Consider the following 17,794-nt stretch of genomic DNA (forward strand, 5'->3'; position numbering starts at 1 on the left):
ATTCCCGAATTACTTCTTGGATTCTGTCAATGCAAGGCTTTCCTGTGGAGGTCAGATATGGCCAAAACAAGAAGAGTCCCCTTGCGCAAGGTCTGGCTGACTTGCATGATTGTGCCAGAGAAAACTGTCTTGAGGACGAAAGTCTTAATCAAGGACAACATGGAGGCATACCTTAATTCCCCACACAAGGTCTATGAAGAAGATAAGTGTGAGGGAATGCCCACTGTATGTGGATGAGTGCTCCTACCATGGTGACAACGGGGAAAAAGGAACTTGTGGCCGGCGTGGGGAATGCATGGGTTGAATGATGCCCCCAAAGCCTCTGCTGGGTACAAAAATCGGTCCCCGTAGTAGTCAAGTGGCAGAGCTGGTGGCTGTGCATCAAGCCATCCTCACTGCTGTCCAACACCAACTCCACGACCTGGTCATAATCACTGATTCAGATTATGTACGGACGGTTTGTGGAGCACCTGCTTAATAGGAAAACCAGAGACATGCTATGTGCCAACAATAAACCACTAAAACATGGAAAATTAATACAGAATATTGATGATCTGGTCACCTTGAATGGGGTGACCATCTACAGGAAAAAGCTCAAGGGTCATTCTAAAGTAGAGGGACCAGACAAAACTGGAAATTACTTAGCCGATCAGCTGGCCAAAACTGGAGCCATCCAAGGGGATCTACTTGAGATAGAGTCCCTGTTGGAGGAAATTCAGGTCACTGCGGTCACTAGGTCCCAGACAAATGCTCACAATGAACTCTCAACTGCCCAATGGAGTAAGGATAACCCAGATGCTGATTTGCTCACGGCTCAAAAAGGGGATCCAATAATTGGTTAAGTTTTATCAACACATTGAGGACCATGAAAACTTTCCCCTGATGGATAGCGATTGCATTGGGAAAGAGTACCTTAGATTGTTGATGAAATGTCCGAAAATGTTCCGAATCCAAGACGGTTTGTTGGTGAGGAGATCCATATCTGGTCATGACCAGTGGGTGGTCCCTACCTCATTCCGAAGCCTGATACTAAGTCATGCCCATGATGTGGCCACCGCTGGTCATCGGGGGTTTCATACGATATTCTAAATCTTGCGAGAGGTTGCATACTGGCCAGGCAGGACCTCGACCAATACCCAGGGGGGGGTCTTGTGTGTGCACAATTTCAGCCAACATCACTTCCACACTGTGCTCCCCTCCAAAAGAGGGGGATGACACTGCCTTGGTCAGATTTGCAAGTCTATTTTAGTGGGCCTATGATTCGCTCCTCTAGGGGGAACAAGTACGTATTGACCGTAACATGCTCGTTTACTAAATGGGTGGAATGTCTCCCGGCCCCAAATTGCAAGGCAGAAACAGCAGCTGCCCTGATGATCAATCACATCTTCTTACGTTTTGGACTACCCCAAAGGATTGAGTCAGACCGAGGAAGCCACTTCACTAGCAAAGTGATAACAAAGATGTGGGAGATACTTGGGGTAAAAAGGAAGCTACACATTGCCAACCAGCAGTCCTCTAGTGGTGGCGTTGAGAGGTACAGTACAACTATTGTGAGCATATTAAAAAAAGTTTGTGGCAGATTCTGGGCCAAGTTGGGACATTTGATTACCCCTTGCCCTGATGGCCATCAGATCTACCCCTTGTTCTGCAACAAATATGTCTCCATTTGAGCCGATAACTGGACGAAGGATGGTGCTACCCCAGCATCTGCTCTACAGAACCCAGGAGCAGAACTTGATTAATTCCTCCACAACTCATGAGTATGTTGAGAATCTGAGAAAACACCTTCAACATGCTTTTGCGTATGCTGAACGGAATCTAGAAAGATCTGCAGACAGTATGAAGACCCACTATGACCTTATGACAACTAAAAAGGAATATCAAGTAGGAGACCGGGTCTACTTGTACAATTTCCAAAGGAACCAAGCCAAAGAGCGCAAATGCCTCCCAAGTTGGCGGGGTCCTTTTGAAATTGTGGACCAGTCGCCTACAGAATCCGCATCCCCAAGGGCAATTTGACAGAGGGGGCGGGGGGACCACATAAACCAGCTAAAGAGTTGCCACCCAAGTCATACTTTGCGGCAGATAGAGCTTACTGGAAAGCCAGAGGGGGAAAATCTGGACATCTAGAAAAATTATTAAATGTTCATTGATTACACCTGAGAAAATGGGTAAATCATCACTGAATGTAGGCGGGGAATATTGCCAATTATTAGGGAATGCAAGTGTTCCCACTGCTGAGATCCCCCAAAGATGTGTGGGTACAGTAGTGGGAACATTTTCATAACCGTGCTATGTTCTGTTTTCTACTAAATCCCAAGAATCAGCAAGGAGGACCGGGAGGAAAAACCCAAGGAATCCGGAGTATCATCCCATCCCAACCCAAACTGGCGAGGAGAGCGGGTCCCCTCAATCGCCGACGGGAGAAGCAACTGAATTTCTCCACATGGACAGAAAAGAACATCCCACTCGCCCGACTCCCCCTCGACTGGAAGTCAAAACGAAGTCAGAAGGGGGAATTTGTGGGATGTATTGACCCACTCTGCTATACTATGTGGCCTCACTCTGCTATCTACAGTGCGAGAAACAGTAAAATGGCGGCAAAACCCTTGTGCGCGCCAAAACCGTGTTTTTGAACACAAAAAGATGGCTGCATAACATGCCACCTATGGTGCATGTGGGGTGGAACAGAGCACACGCTGCAGAAAACATGCCAGTGGGCTCCATGACAAGTAAACAGAGTGCAGAGGGAGAAGCAGCGCTTTGAAAGTGAAACTCAAATTTGCATGTAAATGATATTTACTTTGCTGCTGAAACTTCAAAGTGCCTGTACATAACAATTTTCAACACTTCTTGCTTGACGATAAAATTAATTTAAACTAATGAAGCACTGTGATTTCATAAGGTCCTGAAATGTTAAGAGCAAAACACCTTCTCAGCAAAACTGGATTGCCTGTGAATGACAACTCCTGTGCAAAATCTGTGTGCAGCCACAATGGGCTACCTGTCAGTGACAGACCCTGTCAAATGGGCTCTCCTGATTAAAATGTAAGGTTGTCTAAACTAAAGGTCTGCCGGATTAGCAAATATAAAAGTACTGTTGCTGAAAGGAACACAGATCCCAGTTTTGATCCCAAAGGTTTAAATCAAGAATGTAAATTATATATATGTTATCTGATGCAACAAGTTTGTTTATGCTGGATTTCAGGTCAGGAAATTAATTAACCTAGGCTGGCTGGGCCTGCAAGGGGTTGACAAACAGGTTTCCACCCAACGGGAGGGCATTGCTCTCAGCAGATCACTGACATGATCATTTTGGGGTATGCCAGACTTGTGTCTGCAGCCAGTGACTGAACAATGACAGATTCTCCAGGCCAGGAAATGGACATGTGAAGAGGTCAAACTAGGCTTGCGGAAGGAAATCCCAAAGGTGGGGGGCTGCTCCTTTCCTCCAGAGACAGACAAAAGGCTGACCATTTGCTGAGAAAGAATATGTAATAAACATTTTTAGATATATAACTCGCTATCAGAAGTGGTGAAGAATATAAAATGGGCAGATTTGTTAATCTAATTTTTGGCCCTACATTTGAAAATTTGCTGGAACTGTAGCATATTCTGAACAAAAATGGGAATATATGTGGTTTCATGGGAACTGTGCTTATGCTAGAATTGTTCAACCTTGCACACATTCCTATGGTAAATGAGCATATTTGTGGAAATTTGGAGAAATTTAGGAAAATGTTTTTAGGGCGAAATGGACAAAATGCTGCAGAAAGGTGACACAAGGTCTCATAGCTGTGGGATTTTGATGAACAGATACTCCATAAAATATGTAATCCTTGTATGTGATTTTCATAAGGTTGCAAATGCCTAAATATGTATTTAGGACAAAATTTGATTTTGATACTAGTGGCGGTTTCTAAGTATTGTAAAAATCAAGCCATAAACCTGACATCATCCGTCTTTGATCCAATCACCCGGATGCAAGGCGGAGATGAGGCTCTGATCCAATTCCATTTCACAGGGGCAAGTTTAGTTAAGCCGGCCCATACACCCATTTGGTTATGTCATTTGATAGGATAAATAGGGACATCTGACAACAGACTCTTCTGATTTCAGCTAAGCACTTTGATCCAGTATTCAACATCCAGCCTTCAACATCCTTCTAGATCCACAAGCCAACCACCAGGCCAAGCAGTAGCTGAACTATTTTCAGCTAGGCCTCAATCCTCAACTAATCCTCACAACCCAGTGAAGCTCGGTGGTGTGGGGAAGCATCCTGAAACTATCTGGCTTGCCATCATAAATGCTTTCCTGATGGAACTCGCGATCCCACGGATCTGAAATATCCAGAAACAAGAAGGGCAGATCCCGTGCAGTTCTGAGGACCGGCCTAGCTGATGTGCTGTCCTTCCCGATAGACGAACCCCAGTCTTCCAGTAATTCTTATATCACCCATTCTTTGTTCCTTAATGTAATTTTCTCAACATTTCCATTTTTCAAATGTATCATTTATATTTCCTAAAATTTCTATGTAATATTACTCCTTTGAATCCACATCCACTCTACATGCCCCTGGGCATATCCAGATGATTCTACACACTTACAAACATCTTTCACTAACTGCAGCTCTTTAGTGATCATCAGCGACTCCAACAGCCTCCGACATGAACATATTCCCGAATGCACTCCGTGCAAGCGGCACGTTACGTGATGTCACATGTTTACATGTGACGTCATCGCGTTCCTGACATCCATAACGTAGGCAGCCATTTCCTGTGCACCTAAAATTAGCTACTCTTGTGTCTGGGTGCACAGGGGAGAGGCAGCCCATCATGTTTTGTATACAAGAACAGGATCTCTTGTTTTACATCCTCTAAGATCATCAGAAGGTAAGACTCTTTAAGAATGAATTACTGCTGCTCCAGTTATTTTTATTGGGACCTATTCACTTACCACTCATATGGCATTCCATATGATATTTAGAGTCTTTTCTGCCATTTTTTTCTCCTACTTCGGAGACCTGATCCATATTGGGGACAACCCAGGGAGGATACTTATTCCACCTACTTTCTTTGAAGCCTCATCCACTCCCATTAGGACAGGGTATGGCCGTAATTAATTGAAATGCAGGCATCATTGTGAATCCAGCAACGGCATCTATTGCTCCCTTCAGCCCTAACATTAAGTTACTATTCCTTGTAATTTATCTGTTGAATACTTTCATCTTGTAATTATCCATATATACTTTGTTGATCCTTTACTTAATAGACTTACCTTCGATTTATTTAGGGTAAATACTTACCTTTTTGGGCTACAGAAGACTTGAATGATCCCACTATCTCCCACTTAGACCCTTAGACACAACCTCAGGGCACCAATGTGAGGTAGGAATACTGTGCCAACTTGTTAAACATAATTAGCAAGAAATAGCTGTTGACTAAATGAGCAAGATTCCATCTGAGAATTATTATTTCTCATAGATATCCAGAAACATCATCCTTGAAGTTTAGAAATTGAAGACAAGCTATGGACAGAAATAGGCTTTTACATTCCTTAACATTTACTCCAGAAGAAGTGATTTTTCCCGAAACGCGTTGTTTTTATGCATTATCACGTGTGAGAAATTACAGATTTGCTAAATGTTCTGCACAATTGTACACCATGCAACAATGTTAGTTGTGAACTGTATATACATTAATAAGAGAACCTCATTGATATATATATTATCTCTTTCTCCAAGAACCTAGTGTGACACTAATTTATTGATTTAATATTGAATTTTTCTAACTTACCAGTTGAGGCATTGACTATTGAACGAACCATAAGAACTTTTTCATACATCTATGGACCCGTATAATTGTAAATAATGGCATCTAAAGAACCAAATATACTGTCTGTCTACGGACATTATCCGAGTGTGCAGGGGACGCGAGGGGTCCACCTTAGACCATTTCAACTGGGCACACTGGTTGCGAGCGCACAACTCTGCTCTTATCACTCATGGCAAAAGCGGCTCACTCCTTTACCACCATCTCCACCTCATCATCCATACCTGGCCACCAATACAACTCCAGCAAACCTCTTGGTCAGGAATCTGGCCAAATGCCACAGCTCGACAAGCCTCTCATACTCACAGGAGGCACTAGCCTATACCCTCTCGGAACAACTCACTGATCCTCTGTCAGTAAGACATGCATGTACGCTCTTCCTCCCTGGGCTTGAATGCCTCCCAGCCACTGTGCAGACTAGCCTTAATCTATGCCAACTCTGGATGATTCTCTCCCACTCTTTTCCACAGTAGGGAGCACACGCCACTTGGGTGACCACATCACTTTGGCCCTTCTCCTCTGGCATCATCCCCGCGAACCACGACAAACAGTCCTTCACCCAATTCCAGATGCCCAGTATGTACCCTACCCTGATAATGAATTCCTGCAAATCCACCATCCACCTAGATATCTTCTGCAACACCGATCTCACCCCTGTGGTGGCAAGTACTTATGCAAGTGGCTTGTGGTCCATCCTAATGACATATGGACTACCCCATAGAAATGTCCTGAAGTGCTTGGAAGCACCAAACGCCTCCCTCTCAACTGCATACTGCTTCTCAGCATCCCTAACCGCTCTAGACTTGAACGAAATTTGCCGGCACACACCATTCTGCCATTGCTCTAAAACTGCCCATACACCAACCTCACTGGCATGAACCGTAAGCACAGTTCTGTTCTTTGGGTCAAACTAACTTCAGGATGGTGCCCCATCAACATCCTCTTTCACCTACACAAATTCAACACTCCTGAGACCACTGATTTTTTTAACAAGGCGCTCATGCACACTTTTCTCGGCATGAATTTGATATAGAACTCAGTCATTCCCAAAAATGGCTTAAGCTAGTCCTTGTTGACAGGGGACGGGGCCTCCCTCATTACTCTAACCAAACCTTCCCTAGGTTTTATGCTGCTGGCATCGAGGGTGTGCCCCAAATAAGTCACGCTCGCCCCCCCACCTGACATTGAGAACTTGACCGTCAAACCACTGCCGTAAAATCTGCATTACCCGATGTACCCTCATGTTCACTTTTATTCTTACCCCAGACAAAAATATTGTCCTGAAAGTAACTCAATACCAACACCCACCCCAAACAATTCCTGCATCCACCACTGGAAAACCACAGATGCCAGTCCAAATGGCATGCGACAAAACCTTAACGCACCAAAAGGGGTTACAAACCAGGTCAGGGATCATGACTCATGTAGATTGATCTGGTGGTATACTGATGAGGTTGAAGGTGGAAAACCACCACACTTGCTCCGTTATGTACCACATATAGCTTTCCATTCATGGTGCGTCCCTTGAAGTCAATTCGAGCCCAACACCTTTATGGGCACTTGGCCATATGTACTGGGATTTATGTCGGTGCTTTGAGAGCAGACACCTCCTTCCCAAAGTTCTCTTTGTATACTTCTAAGGGGAACCTGAATCCACCAACATTTGTAGTCATACACAATTCCGAGTCAAAGTGTCCTGCAACCCCCTGCCCCCTCAACATGTAGTATCATGCCTCCCCTCATTACCTCACTGTCATGAGTCAATGTGCTGCCTGTAACCCCGGCCTCAGTCATCCTGACACTTCAGTCTCTTGTGTGCTGCCATGCCCTCCATTCAACCTGCACATCCTGGCATACAGCCCTTCAGTTTTACAAGGTCTATATAGCACATTCCATGCTGGGCACTCCCCCCACCCTTGCTTCATTCTGCTTAGTCTGTTTGGCTGCCCATCGGACTGCTCAGTCTTGCTTCGGACATCGCTGCTGCCCTTCTTAGGTGGTGGCAAAACTGCCTGGATCGATTTCCCCTTGACTATTTGTCCATCCTCCGACAACCTGAACACTGGCACGCGATTCCTCGATGGCTCTCGCAATTTCAATTACTTTGTCCAAACGCGGTTCTGTCTATCCACAACCTTTTTTCTGACTTTGGAATTGCTAGTCTTCATCATGATCTGGTCTCCGATGTATTCCTCCTGCAAATTTGCAAGTGGCCATGAGTATGCAAAGCCGTAACATAGGCATCGATACATTTACCAACTCCTTGTACCCTGAATTTAAAAAAAAAATGGTATTGTTCAAGGAAAACTTTGGGTCTCTTCCCAAATCGATCTTCCAATTTCTTAACAGTTTCACATGCACTCACTTCCCCTTCACCTTATCCGCTACCTGGAATTTACACCTCGTCACCCGGAAGATGTATGAACACAGAGGCCCTCAGTGCCTAGGCAATTGAACAATGCCGCTTCCTTTTCATCATCGCTGTACCTCAAAGCTCCAACTGCTCTCATGTACACCATGTATCCAACCAAAGGTCTCACAAAACTGGGGGTTTGCCCGGGGACATTAAAAATGCTGGGGGAGGCCTGGCATTGCAGTGCTTTATGGTTGCACAGAGGTGACAGTGAGTAACTTGCACAAAAGTTGCTCAGCATGCCTACTAGGTTACTGTACCTTGTGACCTTTAGTGCCCCCTTGCTGTCTTGAGTGACAGTACCTTGTAGTTTGTCACCTGCATGTCCTCCTGCCTCCTCCCATGCTCTCCTTCTAAACCGCCAGCTTCATTTTGCTGTAGACGGCTGCAGAGCGGCAGCAATTTTGTGAGGCGTTGCCAAGCAACCCAAGGTGGCCACTGGGTCCAGCAACATTGCTGGGTCTTTTCCTCTAGTGTGCACCGGAGCTTCCCCACTCCAGTGCCGGGTCTTGGTGCGACCAAGATACAGGCCGCCACCGTCCGAGAGTGCTCTGCTGCAAGCTGCCTGTGCCCTGCTGCCATCACACTGCAGGCTAGCCCACAGTGCTTTTTTTTCCTTTTGCTCACGTGGATGCGTCGGGGTCTGTCTCATTGCTGCAACCCTCGTCTCCAGTGAAATAAGGACGGAGACAGAGGAAAAGGGAAGGAGGCTTTATCGAAGCGCAGACCCCATGGACGCACTGCCACTCAGTCCCTCCAACAGACACCAGGAATATGGAATGCTGACTGTAACACAGGCCAGCATTCCATTACAACACAATCTAATTGTATTTTCGCTGTATTGCAACTAGCCAACGATCCACGACATCGTGGAGAGAAGCCTGCCGTTCCATCCATGTTACCATAATTGGACAAGGAGGTTTCTAATGAACTTGTGTTCCAATCTGTTCAGATCCCTTCTGGTGTACTGGGGCTGATTGATGGTTTAGAAACCAATATTCATCCCTGGACCACTGGTACCCCGGAAGTTGATTTGTCAGGGTGGAAATAAAAGCAGGAAAAAAAAAAAAAGCTGCATGTTCAGCAACATGTCACTAGCATTGGCGGTTTGAGACAGGGAAGCAGGGTAGTGGACGTGGGCCAGGCAAGAGGATAGAAGTGTGATAGGATTCAGAGCTGAGCGAGGTCATAGGACAAATGGGAGAAGACAGCAAACGGAGCCTGGTGGGGAAGAGTGCTACAAGGGCCATGAAAAGGAATAACACGGTAGGTGTGGGAAGTGGAGTAAAATGGCGGCTGGTTGGAATGTGGGGATCCCAAGCCTCATTGCAGTAAAAAAACCATGTTGCTTGCATCCTGACTGGCTACTGCACATTCTAAGGATGCTAATAAGTTCTTAGTCACCGCGTAGAGTTCCAAATAGATGAGAATCCAGGTAGTCACGGATTACTTCGGGCTCAGGAAATGGGCTGGAACAAGAAAGAGCGGTGTTCCATATGACATTAAACCCCTCATATGGAAACCAATGGCTAGAGGCCCCGCCGTCAAAAAATGGTTTGTAGTCCACTTAGTTCAATGAGAGCAGCTTGTCCTCTGTCTTGTTACATAGCTTGCTTGGTTCAAATGTATAATTTCTTTCAGCAGTCTTGCCAGAGCACTGCCGAGGCCCCAGGACTTGCCCACAACACTGCGGATCGGTTCTGAAACTGTATTATAGCACAGATAACCAACCCGCCCTTCAACGAGCAGGTGGCTTTCAGAAGATTCTGCAGGACTGCCGAATCTTGGGAAAGCGGTCTGTTGAAGCGTGGGGTGCTTGTGCGCATGATAACTCAGCTTCAGAAAAGGATCCGCCTCGTGGGAGATCTATTTTCAAGCCGAGTTATCACATGCATGAGCAACATGCGGACACTTCAAGGGAAACTGAATAAAGAAACAGCCAAAGCCACATACTTGTTGGAGCTGCCCAAACTGGTACACATGTCCTGCAACGTACAGACATTTATTTGCTCAAAAGTGTCTTACTGAATCACTTCAAGACAGGTTTAACAATTTAAATTGTGGGCCTTATGTTCCCATAATTCTCAATTGCCAGGATGGGTTCTATGAAGAGAATGTATTGCGTGACGTTTCCACCTTTACATTTTTTCCATTTCCATCACTCATTACTTAAGAAAACGAACTGCGTGATAAGCAGGATGTGTTAATGTACGACAGGCAATTGCAATTTAGGAGTGCCATCGGCACGCCCACTTATGTGCTAGATCCTGCAACTAACATTACATCTTTTAAGGTAGAATTAATAGTGCATCCAAGAGAGCAGCACAAGAGGGAGTGGGTAGTCTACCCACCAGAACACGCTTTCGGTGCTGACCACTAAATGAACTGTACACGCTTCACTCAAATGGCCCATACCTCAAGTTTCACCATGGTGTAATAAAGAACATCTTTAATCAGTTAATCTTTTGAGTTGTCATTATATAACATCTTAAAAGTGGTTTATTTTCGTATACTTCAAGGAGAAGTCATACCGTTTAAGCAGGACATCAATTGTTACACAGGTTACCGGAGGTTGGGATTGCCTGATCCGGTCATTGAACCAGTGAGGAATCTTGAAGTTGCTCATTGCCTGATTTTGAGATGGGGGAGAGGTGGGGGGCTCAATTGGTTGCTTGGTAACCTACTTAATGTTGGCTGTTCGCAAGCCACCGACACTATTTGCAATGGAGCTGAATGCCCATAAATGCAATATGGAGTGCACATTTGTGAAGGATCAGAAGAGGACTAAAAGGTAGCGATACTGCAGACCACAAAGCCCCACAGCCAATACATTGAGTAGGGAAGGTGGCCGCGTGGGATGGTTTACTCCTCCGGAAGCAACATTCCAGGAAGTGCAGATGGCCAGAGAAGAGTGGACGGAAGGGGACTACCTGGCCACGTTCTCCCTGAGAACGGACCAAACCGATCTGAACTTTATACATAATCACATTAATTGGCTCAAAGAAAATGATTAATGTATTCAAGTTACTGTCCAACGGTCTATATTCTTTATTTTGTATATAGATGCTTCTGTGCCCAGCTGATGTGAACCTCTACCCTTAATGTATGTAATGTTTTCCTGATTATGTTTTATTGTATGTACATACCTCGCATTTGACCCATTGACTATGATAATTGTGTAACCATAAGCTGAAAATATTCCAGCATCTTTTCTGCGCCCTGATTCCCTTGGGTCTGGCGCGCATTACAAATAAGTAAAGAAACAGATGCTCCATACAGAAAAAGGGCAGCTATATCCAGACAAGTGTTCTCTTGGGGGGGGGGGGTGAACGTGGACTCCCTTCCCTGCAATCACTCAGAATTGACGTTGGTCCCTTTGGAAGAGGTTTTGCCAGAAGCAAGTCCAAGCAGGAGGCCAGCATCCTTGGCCAACCTACTTGTTCATGCAAGGTGGCCACAAAGTAAGCAACACGCAGTTGGTGTGCACTGGCAACTGTACACAGAGCACTTTGTCCTTCATTTGCAGGGCAGACACCCAGGTTACCAAGAGTGGTATAAATCACCCGGGGGGAGGGGAGATAAGTGGTCTTTGCAGATCAGACAAGGTAAACACCGGGCAGCCGCAGATCTTCTGGGAATAAAGAATTTGAATGCAGGCCCATCAGTGGATCGGTTTACCTCCAAGACCAGTGCATTACTCCTGAGCTTGGTCTCTGGCCTTCCTTTCAGGTGGCCTGGAGAGCAGAGCTGCAATTTCTGCCTTGGAGACTGCGGTTGCCATATGCTTTTCCACGATCCCACTACCTCTCGATAGTCAGAGGGAGCAGGAAAAATGTTGCCTACTCTTGCTCGAATCTCAACACCCCCAGGTCCCTCTGCTCCGTATTGGTTCAAGGGGTTACTTTTGTTCGTCAAATTCCAGCTCTCCTTTGGTTCTCAGTGGTCTCTCGACTTGGTTGCTTGGATGTTTAGCGGATAGGCCTGAAATGTGTCCAAATTGTGGGGATCTTTCTAGCAGAGAGGCTTAGGAAGTCTATTGAAAGATAATTAGTGCCACAGAGCATTTTAAAGATTGTGTGTTAAGGACACTGCTTTCCTCACCAGGGATTCTTCACAGGTTTATAGCAGCATCAATGTGGAAGTGCCAAGGAGCACAAATCGACCAGTGAAAATTGGAGGAGTCACTCAGGTCGTGACATTTGTCTCAAAGGTGCATAGCTTTAGGAATTGTGATAAGTGCGTTGGTTACTGCTTGGGAGCTTCCACTAGTTCTACATTTCTAAAGTTGTAAATGTAAGTGCACAATTCAGTCAACACCTCAAGAACGTCAGACAGCTGGATAGGCTCTCCTCCCCCTCTTCTGTAGTGCAGATCATTAATGGGCGAGGCAGAACCTCCCCCGTCTCCAGGAGACCCAGTGTGGAGCAGTTCCCTCCTTCAGCTTATACAAATCACTGACGGCCCTACCTACTATTGGAAGCCCAGACCTTAAAATCTAGACGAATAATGAATAACGGACCAGGCCCCATCATTCAGCTGTGGCACAAGGAAAGCTCCATGAAACCTCAGCTAGAAACGGGCAAGCAAGGCTGCAAACGCGAGACTCCAATTTTATTGTAAAATCCATCATACCCGCAGCCCCAAAACCCTGTGGTCACTGCCAACACACTGCTCTTCAATATCCTGCAGCATCTCCTAGTCTTTTTTAGTCAAAGTCGCTGCACATTTTTGAGGAATCCACAATCGCCTCATTTTTTTGTGCTCTATGTTTCTTCGTGGCCAATCTTCTGCCGGGAGGCAGCATCACTGTTACCGAAGGCCTGGTGCCACATCAAAACCTGGTGAGCTTGTCTGTTGGCGGTGAAGTGGGCATTGAGGTGGAAAGTTTTGGACGGCGTGGCAAGAGATTGGGGCTGGAGGGAGACAGCAGGGTAGACCTCTGGGGCAAAATGAGCAGTGTATGGCCCATGACCCAAACAATGCTTGACAAGCACCTTATTGCCCCGGCCCAAAATGGGCAGCATTCCCGGCAGGCCACAGCTTAATCTGCGCATGTTATAGTGTGCATTGAGGCGAGAGGGAGAGTGGGGGAGAGTGTACAATGTATCTATGCGAGTGAATTTGTGAAATGGGACCTGTATATAAGAGGCCAGTGGTGGGAGTGCAGGGTTGCAGGTTTATTTGCACTGCAAGACCTACTCCCCCCCCCCCCACTTTTGCCCCCCTCCCCCCACTGTCACTGCTCCAAGATCTACCACCTTTTACTACACAACCCCCACCCCACAAACTGCCACCACAGGCCTAGCACATCAACACATAGTCACAGCTAAGTTCTCCTCTCTCCCCCCCACACCCCTCCCACATCAGTGGCTAACCAGACCCAGGCTTCTTCTCTATGGCTAACATACTCTCAACCTTCTCGTCCAAACCCTTAGAAAGCAGATTGGCACACAGGAGCCAGGTACTATGACCTGCATCCATCAACTGAACAGGTTTCAAGTCTGCCTTTTCCACTGTCCCACTAATAAACCCGCCCTTTCTTTCAGAGAGGGCCAAGCACAGTGAAGCCACCATCAGTGATGGATGGGCGCTACTCACAAAACCATCCATTGCACATTTTTGGGAGACTCCTCTAAATATTCGTATGGCAAAGACCTTGATCCTTTTGTCAATCACTTCAGGCAGCTGAATTTGGGTAACTAGTATCTTTGTGTTATGACACGTACACATTTTTAGGGAAAGTCAGCAAAGATCAATCACCCCTTTTTCCTCACACTTCTCAGAGCTACTAATTCTGTATCAGAAGATGGTTTCATCACTAAATGTACAACTGGTCCAACACGCTTTTCATCAAGTGGTCGCTCCTTTCTTGTGGCTCAACAATGCTTCAACCATTGAATGTTGGGTTAAGTTTGCAACTCCCACTGCATATGTAATTCGGGCACTCCGCTACAATCCAGGGCAGAGCTACTTGCATGGGGGCCTCCATAGCAATGCCCCACTCTGGACCTTCCCAGCGCATTTCACCAACAGTCTGTCCCTTTCTCCACAGACTGGAAGGGACCGTTGCTCTGGGGCTGTGCCATTTTATGCTACTTGAGGTTGGTCAGCTTACTAGGATGAATCTGCGAGTGGAATGGGGAAGATCCTGTGTGTGCAATGCCACCGCATGGCTATCACCAACCCTTGACATTACCAGTAGATGGAAGCGTTTCCACTACAACAGATTTTGGTTCAATAGTTGTGTTGCCTTACACATTCATTGTTATGGCAATACATTTCAATGGTGTGCACCTACACCCACACTCGTCGAGTGTCTTCTCTTCCTTCAATACTGCTTGGTCGGTACCTACAGACCAGGGAAGCCTCGTTTTGAGATAACCAGGGAAGCCTCGTTTTGAGATAATGATGACCTTTATCACTCCAGTTCAAGCTTTCCTCGAGACTCCTAGCTTCCCTCCCTCACGTGTGCTGGAACAGGTTACAGGGCACATGGGAGTTGCCAGAAAGGCTGAAGAGGCCTTTAGTCTTTTTGTTAATACACATGGAAAGGGTGGTGGGAGCAGTGTCTCTGGAGATTTCACGTCTAAGCAAGAATGATTTCCACCAATACAGCGACCGTTTCTTGAAAAGCCCCCCTGGAAATGTAATGGGCTTTGCTTCACTGCATTATATTTAAAGTTTAAGCTATTTTGGCTTGCAAGGTATTACTTTCAATATTATGGTGGGTTTCAAAAAGCATCAAAAAACGACCTGGAATGGGAGTAGGTGGTCTGAAACCTCGAAAGCAGTCCGCCTTTTGTTGCTAACGCCATGTATAAAATAGCGCAGCCTATACGAGTTTTCTGGAGCAAAAAGCAGGGCTTTGAGCTCCTCAGCATACCCATCATGCATTGCTCTGAGGCCCTATAATAGAGGTGAACTTCCAGGGCTAGCTGCTGCGTGGCACTGAAATATGTGGCTTACCTAAAGTGGCCGGTTTACTCGAATATTACTTTGTCGTTTATTAGATTTTTTTAAAAAAAGGTAAAAAACTGGTTCGGAGTTATCTTTCGCTAACGTCTTTTTAAGCATGCTCAATCGCTTGCGGGCTTTCATAGCATTGTCGAAATAGTGTGGGGTGCGTGTCATCAAGCTTGCTGATGCAACACATGGAACACGTCCATCCACGACACAATTACATTTGCCTTGGGGTGGGGGGGGGGGGAGGGGTGTTAGGGGCTTTTGTACGGCCAAGAGGGTGCTGAAAGCACTTGCTGCATGAAGTCAATATAGTTTCTATTAGGGAGCATGGCATCGGTCCGGTCCGCACCTGGTGCGCTTGAGCAGAGCATTACACCCCATTGCCTGGCTGTCTAGGCAAAGCAGGTGTTAATTACACAATAAGTGACCCTCACTACCACCTTCAGGAGTAGTCTTCATATGACCAAGCGGCTTGGACCCTCCGTGATGTCATGCTTGCAGCATCCAGAGGGGTCACAGCACAGTGTGCATGACAGATCAGGCCTCAACCCCACATGAGAACCTTAATTTGGCCTCTTACCAGGAGCACTTCTGCAGTGTGCCACCACCACCTTCATGGAGCACCACAGCTGAATTGCCCGGGAGTGTGATTTGAAGATATGAAGCGTGCCTGCCTAGGGGAGCGGGGGGCGGGGGGGGCTATAGCCTCAGCTCCGAGTTGTAGCCCTGGATAGAAGCTCAGGCGCTACAACCAAAAGGCTAACTAGCCCCAAGTCACGACTGTCCCCACATTAACGTAGCCACAGGTCTTTTACAAGTCTAGCAACACCCATGGCGCCCACAGGCAATTAGATTCCCTCATGTGCAGGGGGCATGCACAAATCTCAAAGTTCTCTCCCTACTAAAGCGTGCCTGCAAAGGTACACGTGGCATACTGTACCATTTGCCTGGCCAAGTACAGTGCGAGCAACAGTCCACTGTTCGCCAAGGAGGCTTACCATGCTTTCTAGAGGACTTTGATGTGGTTACATTGATCTGTTCACAATCCGCGATGCCAATGTAGCAAAACTCAAAGATGCACCCTTTGATCCTAAAGCATATCAGAGGACGTACCACCTCATTAAATTGGACTCCCTCCCCCCCAAAAAGATGTGCCAGTGTATTTTAATGAGGGATGGTTGATAAACAGTCAAAAGCAATCTACTAGAACTGACAAAGCCCTCTTCACTTGTATTAAATCATGGTATGCACTGCAGATGACTGCAAGTTGAGCTTCAACCACCCTTAAATTATATCCCTCGACCTCTGGATACATGATCCAAGGCCTTTCTCAGGGTCCATGGTTTGTTACAATCTTCTCTCATGTGGCTCTTCCTACGAGACTTTAGGGCCATCCCTCAAATATCAATGACAGAAAGGAGCCCGCCCTTATCACCAGTATAAGAAAGCAACAGCCCTTTATCCTCCCTGAACCCCAGAAGAAGGGCTTTTATGAGGATCAAAGACAGTTCATGTTCTCAGCAGAAAGAGAGAGGACATTATCCTTCATCTGTAGACAACATAACATGGGTACATCATAGCGGAGTGACTGAAAAAAGGGGCTTGACGAGTGGCATGCTCACTCCATCACAAGTGGAGGATTAAAGGACCCGAAACAAACTGTTGGCACTACGGTCTTCCCTCCAACACCACCCACAGCTGCGTGTTGGCAATGAAGGTAACTCGTCCAAAATGTGCCAACCATCACCCAAACAGCAGGTAACCGATGAATTGTAATGAGAAACTGGGTGTACTGGCCAAAATAAATGGTTTCTACTTACGGCTGTTGATGTATTTAGACTTCCTCTTCTGTTTGTCAGTATTTCTTGGGCTTTTTCCTCGGAGTCTATAGAGAAGACTAATGCATGGAACAGTTAGGACTCTTCAAAATGGTGGCACATTACCCACCAATTGCATACACACCCCAAGTCTGTGGCAAGCCTAACATCTCAGCCTCACTTACATCAGAACTGTGCCATAATGCATTGCATCAAACAATTCAAATCAAAAGAAAAACCATTACAGAGGTCAAAATAACTGAACTGAAAACCATGTCGGGGGCGTGAAGCAAGTGGTACCAAGGATTAATGGTGCACACCAATTTTCCAAATAAATGTTATACACAATAGTCACTCAATGAACACATTTTTAAGGTGCAGGGGAGGAACTATGTTCCTGGCACAGAACCACCACATAATACAGAAGAAAAAGAAGATCCAAAAGGTTAGATCCTCCAGTCCTTGGCCGACGCACAGACCTCGAAACGCGCCAGCCAAGTGGACATGCATACTGTTCTGCCTAATATAATCTATAATTAAAATTGTATATTTTTTGTACAACATCTTTACAAATATGTCTTGTTTGACTTCATTGAATCAATAGATGGAAAGCCTTTAAACCTTTACGCTGTCTAGTACAGTATTGCAAAGCATGCAGGGGACGAGAGGATCCGACCTTTGGATCTTTTTCTTCTTGGACCAAGTGGAGCCAGCATTAGAAACCATGGAACTTGAGTTAAGATCAATCCCAACGTCTGCTCCAAAAGGTT

General features: G+C 46.0%; 1 protein-coding gene across 1 annotated transcript in view; it reads right to left on the bottom strand.

Moving 5' to 3' along the window:
- The window catches only part of LOC138472769 (rho guanine nucleotide exchange factor 19-like), a 111,725-nt gene that overhangs the window by 68,692 nt on the left and 25,239 nt on the right, over positions 1-17,794 (bottom strand). The window contains exon 2 of the mRNA XM_069611103.1: positions 17,028-17,104. Within this exon, the coding sequence (XP_069467204.1) occupies positions 17,028-17,104 (77 nt within the window). The remainder of the gene's footprint in view (positions 1-17,027; positions 17,105-17,794) is intronic.

The sequence above is a fragment of the Ambystoma mexicanum genome, chromosome 8, assembly GCF_040938575.1.
Source record: "Ambystoma mexicanum isolate Mex_15411 chromosome 8, UKY_AmexF1_1, whole genome shotgun sequence".
NCBI classification, from domain to species: domain Eukaryota; kingdom Metazoa; phylum Chordata; class Amphibia; order Caudata; family Ambystomatidae; genus Ambystoma; species Ambystoma mexicanum.